General features: G+C 43.2%; 1 protein-coding gene across 1 annotated transcript; it reads right to left on the bottom strand.

The window, feature by feature from the left end:
* Positions 1 to 13,758: 13,758 nt before the first annotated feature.
* On the bottom strand, positions 13,759 to 17,466 carry LOC147959881 (uncharacterized). Its single transcript, XM_087534389.1, has 4 exons — positions 17,242 to 17,466; positions 14,487 to 14,585; positions 14,147 to 14,267; positions 13,759 to 13,871 (listed from the first exon to the last, which is right to left on the bottom strand). Exons 1-4 carry the CDS (start codon positions 17,314 to 17,316, stop codon positions 13,759 to 13,761), a joined length of 408 nt encoding a protein of 135 aa, XP_087390515.1. The 5' UTR covers positions 17,317 to 17,466.
* Between the last annotated feature and the right edge of the window lie 2,886 nt (positions 17,467 to 20,352).

The raw sequence follows: 20,352 nt of genomic DNA, 5'->3' as shown, positions 1-20,352 counted from the left end.
ACTCCTACGACATATTTGACTCACCAAATGAAGGAATTGGAAGATGCTTCATGACCAAAGGTCCTAAGGTAACACACCCCGAGTATGTTGATTTCAATAGTGATGAAGATGACTTGTTAGGTGATGATTTACTTGTTGACAACTCTAGTGATGAATACTATGATGAAACGTCAATTAATCATGCTAATCAAGATAAAACGAATGACAATGATAAGGAGAATATTGAGGCTCTAACTAAAGAACTAAACACTCTTAAGTTAGCTCATGAAACTATCTTCGAAGATCATCGAGAACTTTTAAGAGCTCATGAGAAATTACGCTTTGAAAAGCTCAATCTTGAGCAAGAGCATGAGTTCTTAAAAGCAATCAATGATGATCTCCGCAAGAAAAGTTCTCCTTACATTGCCAAGCGTTTACTCTTATCCACTTACATGCCTCAAGTCAAGTCTAGTAACAAGAACAAGAAAGATTCTTCCTCTAGCAGTAACAATGATCATGCTAAATCCAATATTGTTGCTTCTAGTAGTTCTCTTGATTCCACTAATGATTCTCTTAGCCAAGTTACACTTGAGCAAGAAAATAGCTTATTGAAGGGAATTATAGAGAAAGGAGTGTACAAAAGCCTTGCCGTGAGTAAGCAATTCGAGGAAATTGTGCGCAAGCAAGGAATGCACCGGAAGAATCAAGGTGTTGGTTTTGAACGAAAGTTCAATGCCAATGGAGTTGAGTGGGAAGAAGATCAATACCCCAAGACAAAGTTTGTTCCTCAACAAGAGAAGTATGATACTTCTTTCAAGGGGACACAAGCTCAAGATGATCTTCCACCACAAGACTACAAGCAAAAAGGCAAGGACAAGCTTCAAGAGGAAATTTATGCATTTGAAGAAGCTCCTAAGACCTTAGTCAAGTGGATTCCCAAGACTACTTCAAGTTCCACTTCATCAAGTACGACTACAACTCCAAGGATTCCCATCAAGATGGTGTGGATCCAAAAGAAGAAGAACTAGAGAGTTCTTGAGGGTGACTCCGCCAACATACTTCACTCTTATCATTTTGGCAAGAACAAGTGCAATCAACTTCCACATCTTGCACTAGTTCAAGGAGTCACAAACCCTCTTGTTGGTAAGACAAGGGACAAGGTAACCTAAAAGTTTTCATGGACATCATCTTGTGTGTGCATCACTCTATGTCTATGGATATCCGTGTTTGTTCCTTGCGGGACTAACCCATGTAGGTATTGAAAGTGCAATTCACTCAAAGGGATAGCTCCAAGTGATCTACATCAACATTGAGCATCCACATCTTCAACATCTACATGAAGTCATCATCGATAAAACCCGAGGTTAGTTCATCCCTCTTAGGGGGGATATCACATCTAGGGGGAGCTTTACTCTAAGACTTGAGCTAAAGCAACTCTAAAGATGTGAACACAACAATGCTTTATGTAAAAGTGGTAACCCCACTTGAGCTTAAATGATGAGTATGACCTATGATCAAGTGTTCTCACTTGACTCCTAAGTCAATATACTCATATATAGATGACCTTGTCATCGCAAATTGCTTGGTAGATGCTAGAATTGGTTGTGCATGCCTTGTCACATATTTCATTTGCCATCTTATTGTGTGAGCATGCTGGTTGCATATTTTACTCATTCGAGGACATCCACTTGTTTCTTTGATTGTTCGGTTTTATTTCCTTTTGCTAAGTGGATGGACAAGAATGCCTAAGAACCTCCTCTAGCTATCTATGCTTTTCTCGTCTCAAACTCTATTCATGCTACATCACAAAATTTGATCAAGTCGGATTCGAACCACTCTGTGTGAGGAGCGCTCGGAGTCCCCGATTCGTCATAGACTTAAACTTCCAAAACCTCTTTATGATTCTCGGTCTGACCGATACCCTACTTTCGGTCCTACCGAGATCATCAAGTTGATCTATGTTTTCGATCTCGGTGCAACCGATTTGAACCATTCGGTCACACCGAGTTGCAATAACTGTATACAGTTTTGCATCTCGGTGCCACCGAGTCGTTCCACTCGGTCACACCGACAGGGTCGGGCTATATATAGTCACGGGCAAAAATTTGGAAATTTCTCCGAACCCCTTCGCCCGTGCGATAGCCTGCTCTGCCAACGTGGTCTCCGGATCGTCTCCTCGCCGCCAGCCGCCTCCAGTCGCTGGTCTCCGTCGCCGTCAACGGGAATTCTACCCCGCCGTTGCCGCCGTAGCGAGTCTCCGCTGAACTAGGGTATGGACTCGATCTTTGTGCTATTCCCCAATCTGATTCTTAGCACATTGTGATCATCATGATTCTTGCCATGATTGAAACACTCCTGTCCAGTCAATGCGTTCGTAGATTAGTTTTGATTCGAAAATTTTAGGATTAGGTTTCCGCCGAAACCATCTCGGACCCACCGAGTTGAAAAACTCGGTCCCACCGATTTGGCTTATGCCATTGCACAAGTGAGACTCGGTCTGACCGAGAATTACTTATCGGTGTGACTGATTTTGGAACTTTGTGAAACCCTAGCAGTCTCGGTGCCACCGAACTGTGACTCGGTTTGACCGAGTTCACTAGTTTAGGTTCCAAAACTGCTTCGGTATCACCGAGTTTAAAAATTGGTAGATCCGAGATGATTTCTGTGGGAAACTAAAACTAAGTTTTTGGGTCATTCTTTTGCAAAAATCTCTGCATTTTGTGATGCTCATCCACTCTATCTCATCTATAACCTATTCACAGGGTCAGCAGTCAGAGTTTGCAACATGTCTGATCAGAGTGACAGCCAGAACATGTCAGAACAGCAAGTTAGATGAGTGAGGGCACTAGTCCCTCAAGTTCTTCAGATGATGGCAGCAGAAGTACTCCTAGCAATTTGCCAAAAGCTGCCACCAGACAGAGGAAGAAGAGAACTTCAGATTCTGAGGATGAAGATTATGTGGCAGAAGAGGAAGCAACTTCAAAGAGAGTAGTGCTTGAGAAGGAACATGGCTCAGCTCAAGGCACAAAGCCAGGGATGAAAGTCAAAAGGCCAGCAGGTAGGCAGCCTATGTCAAAGGCCAGAGCTTCAACTAAGAAACCCACTCCCATAGAGCCAGTTGCTGCTGAGGGAAAGAAGAGGAAGGAAAGGGTCAAGAAGACCATAGCCAAAGTGCTTGGAAAGGCTTCCATCATGGAAGAAGAGGAAGAAGAAGAGGTTGCTGCACCAGCACCTAAGGCACCTAAGCTTATGGGTGATGCTATAAGATCAGGGGCTGCTGCATCCAAGCCCAAAGAAGCACCCAAAGCTGCCTCCAAGCCCAAGTCTGCCCCAAAGAGAAATACGAGGAGCATACCTGCAACTGAGAAGAACAAGGCCCCAGTGCCTGAAGCTGCTGAAGAAGATGATGAAGAGCACGTTCTGAGAAAGCTCAAGCCCAAGATCCCAGACCACAATGATGCTCATCCTGTGGCTGAGGACATGAAGCTCAGAAGAGACTCAGGGCTGAGGAAGTGGAGAGAAGCAGATCCATATGCTTCAAGGAGGAGGACTGTTGTTGACTACAGATTTCACACCAAGGAATAGCAGGACTTCTATGAGACAGTGCTGCTTGATAAGAAGCCAATAGTCTGTGATATGAGATGGGTTGACTGGCAGTACATCAAGGACAATGAAGAGCACTATCCTGGAGTGTAAGACAGCTTCAATGCTTGTGGAGTAGCAGACTTTGTTGGGCAGAAGCTCACAAAGTGGAACGAGGAACTCAATATGCAATTCTACTCCACAGCACATTTCTACCCAGATGGAAAGATCACATGGATGTCTGAAGGTACGAAGTACCAATCTACAGTTGCTGAATGGGCTCAGCTGATCAATGCCCCAGAAGAGCAGGAGGATGACTTGGATATCTATACCAAGAAGAAGATGGACCACAACTCTATGTCCAACATGTACAAGGAGATTCCAAATGAAGCACTTGACACTTTCAAGTTTGGCTCAGTACACTATCTTCTGTCAGGGCTGCCAACCATAAATTGGATACTGAGGCACACCTTATTGCCCAAGTCTGGAGATCACAAGATGATCAGAGGCCATGCAATCAATTTGCTTCATGTATTTGATGTGCCACAGAAATTCAAGGTCATGAGCCTCATAGTAGAGACTATCAAGAGGACTGCAGCAGATCAGAAGAGGAGCTTTGTATATGCCCCACAAATTCAGGAGCTCATTAACTTCAAGATGGGCACAGGCATATACTTATTGGACAAGGAACACCTGCCCATTTGTCCAGATTTTGAAGATAATCAAGTTGTTATGACTGAGAATGAACCATCGTCTGCACAAGCACAAGCAAAAAAGGAGAAGGCAAGGAAGGAGAAAGCTGCCAAGATGCCAACTCAAGAGGAGGCATCTGAGTATTTCTTGAAAACCAAACAAGAGCAGCTTGGTTACCTAATTGCATCCACCCTGCGGATTGAGAAAGGACTAGCCACCCTAACTCAGAACCAGGCAAGCCTAGAGAGAATCATGGAACAAAAGTTCTGTGACTTGGATGTCAAGGTGACAGAGATTCAGACTGTAGTGGAGCAGCTCCAAGATGACATGCAGGAGAGGAGAGGCAGGACTACAACTGATGCCTTTGCCAGAGTGCCACGAGGTCCGAGGTCGTCTGCAGTGCCAGTTGCTGACCCCAGAGCCACCACGTCTGCACCAGCTACAGCTTCAGTTCCACCAGCTCCAGCATCTACTTCAGCCTCGACTCCGACCACGTCTACAGAAGGCTTCGTCCTTGGAGTGCTCCGGACTCCACCACCATCAGAAGATCAAGCCTGAGTGTCGATCTAGCACTATGCATTTTCTAGGAACTTTTTGGTAACTTGTTGCCAAAGGGGGAGAAAAATGTATAGATCATAGGCTTCGAGAGAGAGTGTTGCTTTTATTCTCTCTTGCTTTATTTGGTGGTTTTTCGAACTTTGTTTGCTTTTGAGTGCTTGAGATACTATGTCATTGCTCGTGAGACATTGATGATCATGTGTTTGATCATAAGCTACACTTAATGTTTGCTTAATGCTATTATCTTATCTATCTTATGTGATCATTCACTATTCTTGGTGATGAGTGCATGTATTTCATTCTTATCATTTTAAGCGCTCCACCAAGATGTATGTGACATGGAAGAGTAACCCATGACTCTAACTCTTTGTGCATTTGCAGTCCAAAGCAAATCTTAAATATGCACAAATTTAGGGGGAGCTCTTACTTGTCACATACTTCTCAAAGCGACGATATATTTCATGCTTATTATCATTTGTCGAAGCTTTGATCTATATGTTGTCATCAATTACCAAAAAGGGGGAGATTGAAAGTGCAACTATCCCTAGGTGGTTTTGGTAATTCATAGCAACATATAGCTCATTGAGCTAATGCTATTCCAAGATGATTATTTCAGGAAAGCTCAATGATTGGCATGGCATGGATGTGAAAGTGGAACCCTCAAAATGCTAAGGACAAAGGATTGGCTCAAGCTCAAAAGCTCAAGACTCTTCATTTTATATTTTAGTGATCCAAGATCACATTGAGTCTTTAGGAAAAGCCAATACTATCAAGGAGGGATGAGGTGTTGCTTAATGAGCCTCTTGCTTCATGTGCGTAGTGATATGCTCCAAAACCCTCAACTACTTTCCCACTTCCACATATGACCTAAACCAAAAGCCAAACTCGGTCCTACCGATTCTTTCTATCCGGCGCCACCGAGTTTCACTTGTCATAAGCCACTGCCAAACCCTAGCAATTCGGTTCTACCGATAGGGATCTCGGTCTCACCGAGATGGGATTGCAAACTCTCTGTTTCCCTTTCGTAACTTTTTGGTCTCACCGAAAGAGCGAATCGGTCCCACCGAGATTGCAATGTAAATTCAGTGTTTCCTTTTTGTAACTTTTCGGTCTCACCGAAAGAGCAAATCGGTCCCACCGAGTTTGCCTGACCAACTCTCTGGTTAGCTTATTACCAAAATCGGTCCCACCGAGTTTGTGTAATCGGTCTCACCGAGATTAGTTATGCCCAAACCCTAACCATATCGGTCCTACCGAGTTGCATGTCAGTCCCACCGAAAATCTCTAACGGTCACTAGGTTTACCTTTTTGGTCCGACCGAGTTTGTTGATTCGGTCCCACCGAGATTGGAAAACTGTGTGTAACGGTTGGATTTTGTATGGAGGCTATATATACCCCTCCACCTCCTCTTCATTCGTGAAGAGAGCCATCAGAACACATACACAATTCCAACTCATATGTTCTGAGAGAGAACCACCTACTCATGTGTTGAGACCAAGATATTCCATTCCTACCATATGAATCTTGATCTCTAGCCTTCCCCAAGTTGCTTTCCACTCAAATCTTCTTTCCACAAAATCCAAATCCTATGAGAGAGAGTTGAGTGTTGGGGAGACTATCATTTGAAGCACAAGAGCAAGGAGTTCATTACCTACACACCATTTGTTACTTCTTGGAGAGTGGTGTCTCCTAGATTGGCTAGGTGTCACTTGGGAGACTCCGACAAGATTGTGGAGTTGAACCAAGGAGTTTGTAAGGGCAAGGAGATCGCCTACTTCGTGAAGATCTATCGCTAGTGAGGCAAGTCCTTCGTGGGCGATGGCCATGGTGGGATAGACAAGGTTGCTACTTCGTGGACCCTTTGTGGGTGGTTGCTTCTTCGTGGACCCTTCGTGGGTGGAGCCCTCCGTGGACTCGCGCAACCGTTACCCTTCGTGGGTGGAGCCCTCCGTGGACTCGCGCAACCGTTACCCTTCGTGGGTTGAAGTCTCCATCAACGTGGATGTAGGATAGCACCACCTATCCGAACCATGGGAAAAACATCCGTGTCTCCAATTGCGTTTGAATTCTCCAAACCCTTCCCTTTACATTCTTGCAAGTTGCATGCTTTACTTTCCGCTGCCAATATACTCTTTGCATGCTTGCTTGAATTGTGTGATGATTGCTTGACTTGTCCTACAATAGCTAAAATCTGCCATGAACTAAAATTGGGAAAAGGTTAAGTTTTTATTTGGTCAAGTAGTCTAATCACCCCCCCCCTCTAGACATACTTTCGATCCTACAAAACTCGGTCCTACCGATTCTTTCTATCCGGCGCCACCGAGTTTCACTTGTCATAAGCCACTGCCAAACCCTAGCAAATCGGTTCTACCGATAGGGATCTCGGTCTCACTGAGATGGGATTGCAAACTCTCTGTTTCCCTTTCGTAACTTTTCGGTCTCACCGAAAGAGCGAATCGGTCCCACCGAGATTGCAATGTAAATTCAGTGTTTCCTTTTTGTAACTTTTCGGTCTCACCGAAAGAGCAAATCGGTCTCACCGAAAGAGCAAATCGGTCCCACCGAGTTTGCCTGACCAACTCTCTGGTTAGCTTATTACCAAAATCGGTCCCACCGAGTTTGTGTAATCGGTCTCACCGAGATTAGTTATGCCCAAACCCTAACCATATCGGTCCTACCGAGTTGCATGTCAGTCCCACCGAAAATCTCTAACGGTCACTAGGTTTACCTTTTCGGTCCGACCGAGTTTGTTGATTCGGTCCCACCGAGATTGGAAAACTGTGTGTAACGGTTGGATTTTGTGTGGAGGCTATATATACCCCTCCACCTCCTCTTCATTCGTGAAGAGAGCCATCAGAACACATACACAATTCCAACTCATATGTTCTGAGAGAGAACCACCTACTCATGTGTTGAGACCAAGATATTCCATTCCTACCATATGAATCTTGATCTCTAGCCTTCCCCAAGTTGCTTTCCACTCAAATCTTCTTTCCACAAAATCCAAATCCTATGGAGTTGAGTGTTGGGGAGACTATCATTTGAAGCACAAGAGCAAGGAGTTCATTACCTACACACCATTTGTTACTTCTTGGAGAGTGGTGTCTCCTAGATTGGCTAGGTGTCACTTGGGAGCCTCCGACAAGATTGTGGAGTTGAACCAAGGAGTTTGTAAGGGCAAGGAGATCGCCTACTTCGTGAAGATCTACCGCTAGTGAGGCAAGTCCTTCGTGGGCGATGGCCATGGTGGGATAGACAAGGTTGCTACTTCGTGGACCCTTTGTGGGTGGTTGCTTCTTCGTGGACCCTTCGTGGGTGGAGCCCTTCGTGGACTCGCGCAACCGTTACCCTTCGTGGGTGGAGCCCTCCGTGGACTCGCGCAACCGTTACCCTTCGTGGGTTGAAGTCTCCATCAACGTGGATGTAGGATAGCACCACCTATCCGAACCACGGGAAAAACATCTGTGTCTCCAATTGCGTTTGAATTCTCCAAACCCTTCCCTTTACATTCTTGCAAGTTGCATGCTTTACTTTCCGCTGCCAATATACTCTTTGCATGCTTGCTTGAATTGTGTGATGATTGCTTGACTTGTCCTACAATAGCTAAAATCTGCCAAGAACTAAAATTGGGAAAAGGTTAAGTTTTTATTTGGTCAAGTAGTCTAATCACCCCCCCTCTAGACATACTTTCGATCCTACAATTACATCGAATAGATCTCCAAGAGAATCGAGGAGAACTTTGTATTGAGATCCAAATAAAGAGAAGAAGCCATCTAGCTACTAGCTATGGACCCGAAGGTATGAGGTAAACTACTCACACATCATCGGAGGGGCCATGGAGTTGATGTAGAGGCCCTCCGTGATCGATGCCCCCTCCGGCGGAGCTCCGGAAAAGGCCCCAAGATGGGATCTCTTAGGTACAGAAGGTTGCGGCGGTGGAAATAGGGTTTCGTGGTGCTCCTGGATGTTTGCGGGGTATATGAATATATATAGGAGGAAGAAGTAGGTCGGTGGAGCAACGAGGGGCCCACGAGGGTGGAGGGCGCGCCCAGGGGGGTAGGCGCGCCCCCTTGCCTCGTGGCCTCCTCGTTGATTGCTTGACGTCCACTCCAAGTCCTCTGGATCACGTTTGTTCCAAAAATCACGCTCCCGAAGGTTTCATTCTGTTTGGACTCCGTTTGATATTCCTTTTCTGCGAAACACTGAAATAGGCAAAAAAAAACAGCAATTTGGGTTGGGCCTCTGGTTAATAGGTTAGTCCCAAAAATAATATAAAAGTGTAAAATAAATCCCGTTATCATCCAAAACAGATAATATAATAGGATGGAACAATCAAAAATTATAGATACGTTGGAGACGTATCAGATGCCTATTTATAGGTAGAGGGGGCTAGGAGTGTCCAAATGAGGTGTGATTTTCGCCCACACGATCGTGATCCAACGACGGAGAGCATGGAGGGAGTTTATATGGGCTAGTGGGCTGTTGTGGAGGGGTGTTGGGCTGCAGAGAGAGAGGGGTTTCGTCGATTACATGGTTAACCGTTGGGGCATCAAACGACCTCCAAATGGAACTAAATTTGACAAGCGGCCTACCGGTGATGTACCAAGGTCACTCAACAAATCTCGGCCCATTCTGAGAACGTCCCCCCCCCCCCCCCCCCCGCTGATGAAACGAGATCTGAGAGGTGCAACGGGTGCATGTGTGAGTGTCGGATTCCGAAACGGACAACAGGGAAAATGACCGGATGCATGAGATGAACATGATGACATGAGATGAAATGCATGACATGAACAAAATGCAAAACGAGGACAAAACCCAACCACGGAGGATATAACATCTCACATAGCCGGAAATGGCAAGATTGGAGTTACAATTATGGAATGTTACATCCGGGACGTTACATGCTTCCAACGAATCGATGGTGGAAGCTTGCACATGAGAGGGACTTCCGTTGGTGGCATCGATGGGATATCATCAAATTATTGCGGAACCTGACTCTACTGAATTGGTAGAAGCTGGTATAGGATCGTCTACATGGTGGTGGACTGAAGATGCGTAGTTTATGCTGACTATGCGGACTTGGTTACAAAGATATGAGATGTCCAATTCAAGCACTGTGTACAGGAATCAAATATTTGTAGCTCATGAGGTGGAAAAACATTATTACGAGAATGGTATTTCATGTCATTGGGTAGATAATCCTCCATCTTTTATTTTTATCCTCTCGTGAATGATGTAAGCATTTTACATTAATCAATAAATTGACTTAATGATGGCATTCCCTAAAAAAATGTTTCAAAAAATAGGACATACAACACAAGTTGACAAGAACATATGGAGCAGGAGCAACGTCAACATGCATGATTCATATCCACAAATGCATCACAAGTTCACCAACCTACCATGTTGTCATCCTACCACCACATCAAAAGGAGGGTATGATCCTACCACCGCAAGTTCACCATCTGATGGGTTAGTATATAGTACCTCATCAAAATATACATGCCATCAATAGTTTTCAAGCCTAAGTACCAAAAAAATATACATCATCATCATCATGCATGCCACCATCTCAAATACTCTTGCACTACAAGTAGTAATGTTTACTCAGCCAGATCCTAAGCCAGAGCTTCCTGTGTTGTACTTCTATACCAACAACTCCAAGACCCAGCTAAGAGTGACCATAAGAGTCTCCTCATTGAACCCAATGCTATCCATGACAATAGTGTAGAGGGAAGGGTGCATGTTGATAGGCTTGTTGTCCTTAATGGTGGATGCCACCTCCTTTGATGGTGTCGGTCATGCTGCTAAAGACGCTCACCTCCTCGTCCATCAAGGTGCCCCTCTTCCGCTTTCTCTCAGCAACAAGATCATGATCAACAATCTTGCCAAGGCCATCAAGGATGATGGTCTCTGACTCCTGAGTGTCTGGATACTTAGGGGAAGGTATACCGAGAAGCTCACTAGTGCCCATGGCATGCTTGCCAGTAGCCAGATCCCACTAGAAGATGGTCTGCATCTGATAGTAGTGCTAGATGGGCGTGTTGAGGTACTTAGCGTCCTTGGGGTGATGCTTAGAATGAAGAAAATGTTATTAGTTGTGATTGGCCAAACCCTAGGAGAAGATGGTCTACATCTAAAAAGATGGGCTTGTTGAGGTACTCAGCGTCCTTGGGGTGATCCTAGGAATGAAAGACAACACTGTTAGTTATGATTGGCATGTTAGGTCAAGCGAGACAAGTCATAGGTTAGCTAACCACAATGTGGCCTTGGTAGTGTTCAACCTCCAACAGAATAGTGAAGGTGACCTCACCGCATTGTGCACCGCTATAGTCTCCAAGCTTTGAAGCTCAGATTCACTCCACTGTTCACTTCCTAAGATGGTTTTATCCTTGTATTGAGGTCACCTCTGTGCCATATAACTCAAGCACCATCTTGGCAACAACATTCAGGTGCACCTCCTTGAAGCCCTTATCATCCTCACCTAGCTAGCGTCGATATCACACATCTTGTTGGCGACGAAGGTGGACAGGGAAGGAAGCCATTTCATTGTACTCCCCTTCATTGACCACCTCATATGTGCCTTCCCAGCCTTAATGGCCACCTTATTAGCTACCACATGCATTGCCACCACTAAAGAACACACGTGAGGACCTCAAACGCTTTTGCATCCTGAGTTAACGTTGGCTAGGAGTCCTCAACACACGAGGGAAAGGTCTGTTGGGTATCCAAAAAGACAAGGTCCTGACTAAAGTCTTTGTTGGTCATAGCCTACAATGGTAGCATCAGGACTAGTTGAAAAAAGAACCATGCATCTACCATGCTAGCATGAACTGATCATGAAGCTGAACACGCTACCACATCTACCATACTAGCATGGACAGGTCATGAAGCTCAACACACTATCAAATCTATCATACTAGCATGGAGTGATCGTGAAACTCCACACTACCAATCCTACCATACTAGAATGGAAACCCGCCATCACTTGACGCCTTCCTCTTCTTTAGTTTACATTTCCCAGGTTGTGTGGCGTCCAATGCCAGCACCTTCGTATTGACAGAGGGCTTTTGAATGAGATCCATTTTGACAAATTTATAAAAATTTAGTAAGTTTCCATCGCTGAAACTTAGTACGACCGACACACAAAGTCGTAAGTTTTAGAAACCGCAACCGACAAAATCATAAGTTTCATAAACTAAAACTTAAAACTTGTTGCGCAATCGTGCGGGATCCAACGACTTTACGAATCGTGAGGCAATCGGGTGGCCGACATGACTCGGCAGGTGCGTACCCCTATGATTTTTTGTATATTTAGGCATATATTAAAACCCTTTTTTCCTACCATGCAGGAATTGAACACATACGTCCAAAATTCTTATGTCCCCATCTCAATGTTGATAGATGTACCCAAAAAATACATCATCATTACTATAAAAGAATGGGCAGTTGATTGTCCTTGTCAGCAATATCAAGTTGAGACCCGTTGTTGACTTGTTATTTTATAAAATACTAGGAGACTGCCCGTGCGTTGCCACGGGCCAACAAATGTTCAACCACAACACAAACTCAAGTATCTTCCCCCCTATTCCAATATAAATTATCCTCTCAATCTATTGCCCCTTCTCAGCATGTGGCTTCTATGTCGGTGTTTTGTTGTCTCACTCTACTACATGCGCAACATGGAACACCACCAACAAATGATGAGATATATATAATGCACCTCACCTTAGTACAAATACTAAGAAAAGGGGGCATATGGACATGAAAACGTTCTTCCCACCAGATGTTCATTCACAAACCAACTACGAATAATGCTCTATTTGTCTCCGAGTTCTTTCATCTCCATCTAATATGTGTCTCCGTCACTTTACCTCACTGGGACTTCTTTTCCTAAGGACCTTAAATATACATACAACAATCACACAACAAAATCGCATCGTTGTCATTTCATATCTTCTTCCACAAGCCCTTCCACTCAAACTCTTTTGGCCATTTCTGCTCCGTCGTCACCCTATTCCAAATATGCCTATGTTACCATCCAGGTCCAAATACACCCATTTTTTCTCCAAGTATATCAATTTGTCTTATCAAGTTTGTACTTTCAGCCTCGGAATTTTCATTGATCGGAATGAGGAGGGTTCTCAAAGTTCACTTCTCTGAAAGAGAACACAACACATATTGATATAGATTCATGATGAACAAGACTCAGTGTTATTTATAACGATGAATACCAACACAAGGTAAGTTATTCAATGGAGTAGCTACATTGTTGTGTTTGTCAAAAAAAGGGTCTAAGAGCATCTCAAAAGTGTACTACTGATGTTTCAAACTCCAGAAAACAAGAACTTCTTCCTACAATGTTGATGCAGTCACTAAACCCTGCAATATGAGCATCGAAACATATGTCAAACAAGCCTCCTTTCAGATATGTTTTCAGAAAGAAAGCAAGTCACTGATTACTGTTTTTATTGATCCTTCCAACTCCGGACCACAACAACTTCTTCCTAGTATGTTGAAGCACTTGCTAATTGCTGAAATATGGGCATCGAAACATAAACAAAGGACAAATAAAAATGCAGAGTAAAGGCAAAGTATATACATCATACATGCGTGCCATCTAATGATCTGGTACATGGATTGAGAGACCATTCGAGGAAACTGGAAGCAAGATGAGTATGCCGTCTAAACTATGATAAATGATTTGGGCAATAATAAATGGAATAAGAATGCAATCTTACTTTGCATTGATCCCATTCATGTGACTGAAATAAGAAGTAGATGGGAAATTGATTTTGTGGCAGTAGCATATGCGCACCAATGGTTCCTTGCATCCAAATGCACCCAGAAATAATTATAGGAAATTAGCATGAATATATCAGAACCAAATTTATCATATAGTTATAGTGCTGCCACAAGCAAGGTCCATCTACGTACAGTAGTCCATTATGATTCTCCCCAACCTTGAAATTTGATATCATGTTGACTAATCATTGGGTGGAAGCATGCCACGAAGTTTTGAACTTGATGTTTTTGACACGTACATGTACCATGGTGCCCTGCAACATCAAAAAGTGATACTCCCTCTTATCCATATTACTTTTCACTCAAACGGGTGTATCTAGGCGCATTTCAATGCTAGATACATCTATTCGCGATATTTTTCACTATGGTCCATGGTGCATCTTCAAAAAGACAAAAAAAGTGTTGCAGTTTTTCCTATTTCCTCGAGAAAGACTTGCTGCAGAATTATTAGAATTTTATATACAAATAAAAAGTAACATCAGAACATGTTCTTAAACCAAATAAAGGAGATATTTTAACTGCAAATTACCTCTTAGTGTAAGTAATTTTTCTGCAAATTCCAAAGCTTCATGCCTTATGCTGACGTGAGTTAACTCTACCAGAGTTTGTTGCTGCAGATGGAAGTATTGTTGGAGTTTTGCACCCAGCATCTGCAATGTCATAACTCGAGTTAGGGTAAGAAGTCAAAATCTCATGAAGGTACTACAAGGGAAAATCACTTTCTAGACACAGGTCTGGCCAAACCACATTGTAAAAAATGCACACCCTGACCCTACACTGGCTTTATAATTGAAATACAAAACTTCCCCCAAAAATGTACAAACAATTTTTTCAATCAAACAAAGATGTAATTTCTCATAAGAACATACTTGTAATCTACAGTAGCTCAGGTTGGAGGAGGGGCGGGATGCGGCTGCCCACCAAACACCAAAGCAAGAGCCAACTTTTCTAGTGGCCATCGCGGCTGCCTGCCTCAGGTGAAAAAAGGGTGAACCCATAAGTGTGATTTCAGAGGTGGATACCTGATGTCCAGCTCAAGGATAAAACTTAAAACTGAGAAATCTGCCGAAGTATAGATTTCCCAATAGACCTAAGGGATCAGGGATCAATGAATGTAACCAAACATGGTAGGAAACACAAATGCAAGTAATGTTCCACATATCTACTGGTAAAAACTACAGACGGATGCATCAGATCCTCTCATGATTTTTAGTCTGGCATTTAGTGCTAAACAAACTGCATTAAAATTTTATGGTCATGAATTGTTGGAACTTTTTAAACTTGACTTGTTAAGTTCACGGCCTATATGTGTATGAAAGGTTACAGTAATATAACACGAAGGGCACATGCATGATTTTTCACTGAAAGAAGGAAAAGGTCAGCATATATAAGATGAAAATAAGTAGTTCATGAATCCTAATGCAATTTAATTTTTGTTATTAGCAGCATAGTAGTCCTTTTTTTAAAGCTCCATGGAAGATCGTCAAGGAGGAGGTTATTAGATATCGTTTTTTGCAGGGATTGGGAAACCACGTGTCCTCCAATTCCATAGATCAATTCGGATGAAGAAAAACTTTATAGCCTCTAGAAATAAACGTGTTCAATCTTTCTGGCTAGAAAGGCGATGTGCACGTGCACACAGTGTCTGAGAGAGAAGAGGCCCAGAAGTATCTGCCTCCACGGCGGCAACAACTCACATATACAACCAATATTGATGGACGTCGACAGCAGCATGACAAGGAAACATGAAGAATAGGTGTCAGAGGGAGACCCACAACCAAAGAAAATCTAACGGTGGATTGAAGTGTAAACCAGCAAGAAAACGAACCTGATCCTGATGAGGATTGATCTGATAATCTCCTTAAGCACAAGGAATCAATTTCCAAACCTACCTTGTTCAGCTTCAGAGAGGCTATGCATTCGTTTTTCATTGGCGGAGACAGAAAGAGAGATCATGGAGAAGAGGAAGAAGTCGTGGATGGAATTATTTTCCACGTGGGGAAAGTCCGATGGAGAATAGGAAGAGTCCATGAAGTATGAAGGAAGATATCATGGAGTACTAATGAGGAAGAGATCGTGGAGTAGATTTAGTTTTTTTCCCAAAAGAGATAGAAATTGCTTTAATTAAAGGAGGAAAAAAATTATGCATTAGGATCATGTGGTGGATTTTCTTTTCCAAATTGTTTAAGTGTGGTTGTGGGAGAGATGCGTACGTGAGACTTCCTTTACACGTGCGGAGAGATATACGTGAAAGTTTTTCCCTATTTGGAGAGAGATAAGTGAGAGATTGTTTATATTGTTTTCTGAGATTGAATGGGATTGTGGGAAAGAGATAAGTGAGACTTTTTCTACGCATGAGACATTGAGAAATTTCAGTCGTGAGAGAAATATCTATAAGATCTTTTTTCTTTTGGGGAGAGATTCATGAGAGATCTACACAGTAATAATTTGGTCCCACCTGATCAACGGCTCCTAATTACTGATTAACCTAAGGATTTCTAGGGAGTCTGTAATTAGTATAGGTATAGATAGATATAGATTAGATAGATAGATAGATATAGATAGATAGATGAGTTCAAAGGAAAGATAAAAATTGCTTGCTAAATGAATTCCAATTTGTTGAACATTATTTATGAGAACCTAGGCTTTCGCCTGGAGACAATCACCAAACACCAATGTGAGGGGAAAGATGCCGACACACCTCGACGATGCCTCCAAGGAGTGGAACGGCACCCACAGGCGGCGTCGCCACCGGCACAGACCTAAGCTGCACATGACTTTCATCCATAGCACTACGATCACCAAACACTAATGTGAGGGGAAAGATGCCGACACACCTCGACGATGCCTCCAAGGAGTGGAACGGCACCCACAGGCGGCGTCGCCACCGGCACAGACCTAAGCTGCACATGACTTTCATCCATAGCACTACACATCTCTAGCTCCGTACACCAGAATGAGGGCAACGCCGTCCAAGTTGGAACACATTACCACCGCCACAACACCTCTTCATAATGGCCGGAGTACCGTGGTAACCGCACAAGAGAGAGCACAAGCCATCCTCCATCTCCATTCGCACAAACACACTCAATATAAATTTTCAAATAAAGCATGCCTCATCTTTAGTCGCACAAACACATTCGATATATAATCCTTTTATCAAGTTAAGACATCTATATCTTGCAAATAAAGCATGTCCCATTAATATAATTTCTCATAAGTTGATAAAAGGAGAAGCATACACATAGAAAATAATTTGACTATTTGCGTGAAACAATTCTGACACAAACACACCCACATGGTAGAAAGGATTTTGTGGATGCCATCATATGAACAGGCAGATCTAAAAGTATTAAATATTCCATGGCAATGCTATGTACTTTTCCATCTAATCTATTTTGCAATATCATAACACAAGTCATTACAAACAACACTTGCCTTGTCCCCTCATGTATTCTCGAGGTTTTAGCGTAATGTCAATTGAGCTTTGTTCAACAAAAGTACTATTGAACTGGCTAAGAACTTATATTTTACCTAAGTGCTACTGCGATCTATACATCAAAGCATAATCAGCCTACAGATATTCCTACATCAAAAAAATTATTTCTTCTTTGAGGTACTCACTCGGTCCCATAATATAGGATTTGGTGCTGCTTGCAAGATGCCCTCTTGGCCGATTTCACTCGCTGCATCTTGCATACGTGCAGTACCACGTCATTGTCAAGGAAAGCACGCTGCCATTGGTAGAGCTCCTGCAGGTTAAAAGGAACCTCCTTCTCTTGGTACCAGCAAAACCCACAGGTCAAAGGGTCCACCCCGTTGTTCGGGGTGCTCAAACCTGTAAGCTTGTCAACTGCAAAACCTTCTGATCTGCGAAAAAGGAATGGATAATTTGTCAAGGGTTTTACATCGATAAAACAATATTGTGCATTAGAAATATTGTGCATTATATAGATAGATGCGGCGCAGCCTGAACCAAGCTTACAAATATCATGCCTTAAATAGATGAATGCAGTGGAACGCACACATAGTTTAATATTAATATATCCTGCAAGAGATGTGTAATATACATGTTCAGGACTTTAAATTTATGGGTAGAAGTAAACAAATATAGTCTGTCCAACGACGACCATCATGTATGTCTTTTATGGGCAAATTATCGCATGATAAATGGATTGGAAGGAGAAAATGAAAAACCCTAGCTCGAATCTGTACCTAAGTGATATATTCTTCTCAGGCTTCTCAACTACGACACTTCTGTGCACATAAAAATAATTGCAGATCCATCAACAACAAAATTAATTTCACATTGGTCAGAATCAGTTCAGATCTCACCTAATACAAACACATGCCCTCTTCATGAGACCCTGAACCTGCCCTTAGAGTTCAAATAAATGTACCACTTGATAGCAGACCAATATTTTGTTTTTGCTTTATACATGACTTGCTCACTGCTCATAGTATAAAGCTAACTCGGTTGTAAAGGGAACTGGAAAAACCACTCAAAAAAGTTAGAGAGCCCCAAAAAACTTCTGGACTGAAGTATAACTACTGAAATGGAGCGCGCACCTGCTGTCTAGATGCAACCGCTCGGGCGCTCGATCGCAGAAAACGAATCCGGGGAATATGAGGACGGAAAGGTCTGCTGGTCTGCAATTGAGATGCAAAGAATCATGATTTATATTCAGGAGACCAAACATGGTAATAATCTAAATTTTCAGCTCGAGAACACAAACACTCGCAGCAATCTCGAAGGCACAAATTTGCCAATAATAGAACCAGATATAGACAGAAAGAACATCTTCACTCCCACTTAATCCAAGCAATTGACACCAAAAAAGTCTCCAACTTTCCTTTGGTTCCAGTCAATCACAACTTCAGAAACAACCTTCAATAATCTGCATTCAAGAGGTCAACTAAATTAAAAATATTGTAAGTAACAAGCATTTAGGCTGGTGATATTGTTATAAACGTGTTGTCGAAGATTTGTAGAAACAAACTAAACGAGCTCTATCTTCTTTTCACTGTTTTTTTCTTCTGAGGATAGAAAAATAGAAATACCTCTGTTGGACCGCTCAAGTAGTAAATGGGATCATTGCCCTTGCCTACACATGGGCCATGGCTCCAAATTCATAAGTCATGATCATTTGCATTCAGAGACTACCTTCAGAAGGATCTTGTTTGTGTTAGTGCTTCAGTATTGTCTGCGGCAAAGGATTAATAAGTTTGTTTTCGCACATGTGCGCATAGCAGATAGCTGCGGTTGATATGTTTGTTGTGTATCTTGGCTGATTTTCCTGAATTCAGGCGTGAGAAACAAAACATTAGAATCAGGAGTACAAAACCTTATCTAGCATATATATATTACACAACTACTATCTAACATCACAAACTGGCCTGCACCGGGGTAATAGGAAATGATCATATGACGAAGAATTAAACATAAAAGAAAATATTTTTGGAGAAGGAAGAACATGTTAGGAGGATCTGGTGAACCTGCTACGCATACTCATGTGGACTTACAGTTCCGGTGAAGTGGAGCTGATGGAAGAGGGGATCACGAGCAGCGGCGGGATGGTCGGCGCTGGAGCTCATGGCGAAGTGGACCCGTGGCGCGGCGGCGGGGGAAGGGGTCGTTGGCGCGGGGAGCGACCGCGGTGGGACGTGGGGGCGGCGGCCGCGGCTGGAGGTGGGGCGGCAACCATGGCTGGAGCTGGGGCGGCGGCTGCGGCGGGAGGTGGCGGGGGCGGCCGCGACGGGCGGTGGCGCACCGCGAGACGGGTTAGCGTTTGATAGGCTGAAACACCAACACCATGATTTTCAGACCCTGCCAACTCTATAATTCTATAAGATCCAATACCCGCTAGGTTGTTCCACAGCACCAATGTCCAAGTCAATACCATATATTATCCACTGAAATGTCTGATTTAATATCATATGCAAAAACATTAGAGCAATGTGCTCTCCTTTACCCATATTGTGTACCACATAACATTATGAACATTAGCGGAGGATTAGCCTGCAGCTATTTTAGATCGTGCACCAAATAGTTGTAGTTTTCCTAAATCATGGAGAAGAACAAGGTTGAAATTCGCAAGAGTCGTATAGAAATTTCTGCAATCAATATCATACCAAATCCATGTACGGTAGCCTCTAAATAAGCAACATAAGTCCACAGTCCATCAGTATGTAGGCTACGCTCCAATTTGATGTATCATGCAATTTTGCAATACTCGGATAATTTTGTAAAGCATACATATACTGCATTGGAGGGCTATAAACTTCAGTAATCTGAAAATATGTAGACCACAGCTGAGATCGTAACTTAGTGACACAACACATGGTATGATAGCTAAAGAAGAGGCTATCAATTGTCATTTTTTTTGCACAGATGTGCCAGTAGAAAATCACCATTGATTCAATCTGATGTGTGAAGTCACCTGTCGACTCGGCTTGCCATTGATTCTGCGCCTGCTCCCTGGTTTCCTGAAATAAAATTTCCCAGCGTCGGATCAGTTCAAAGAAAAGGCAGATAGAAAAACTGACAGAGAGAAGAGCCCATCTGAATGTGATCACTTACCTTGCCGAGAGCATTGAGCTTCCCTGGCACCAGCACGGGAGAGGCCGACAAGGAGGGCCTCCTCTTGGGGGAGGCGGCTGTGCTGCCGACGCCGGCTAGAGACCAGCAAGGAGGGCTCCTTCTCCCTGGGCCTCCTGCTCATCGTGCGTGAGCCG

Source organism: Triticum urartu, chromosome 7A (genome assembly GCF_056163025.1).
Source record: "Triticum urartu cultivar PI428250 chromosome 7A, HENAU_Tu73, whole genome shotgun sequence".
In the NCBI taxonomy this organism is placed as follows: domain Eukaryota; kingdom Viridiplantae; phylum Streptophyta; class Magnoliopsida; order Poales; family Poaceae; genus Triticum; species Triticum urartu.
This window is presented reverse-complemented; position numbering and strand designations above follow the sequence as displayed.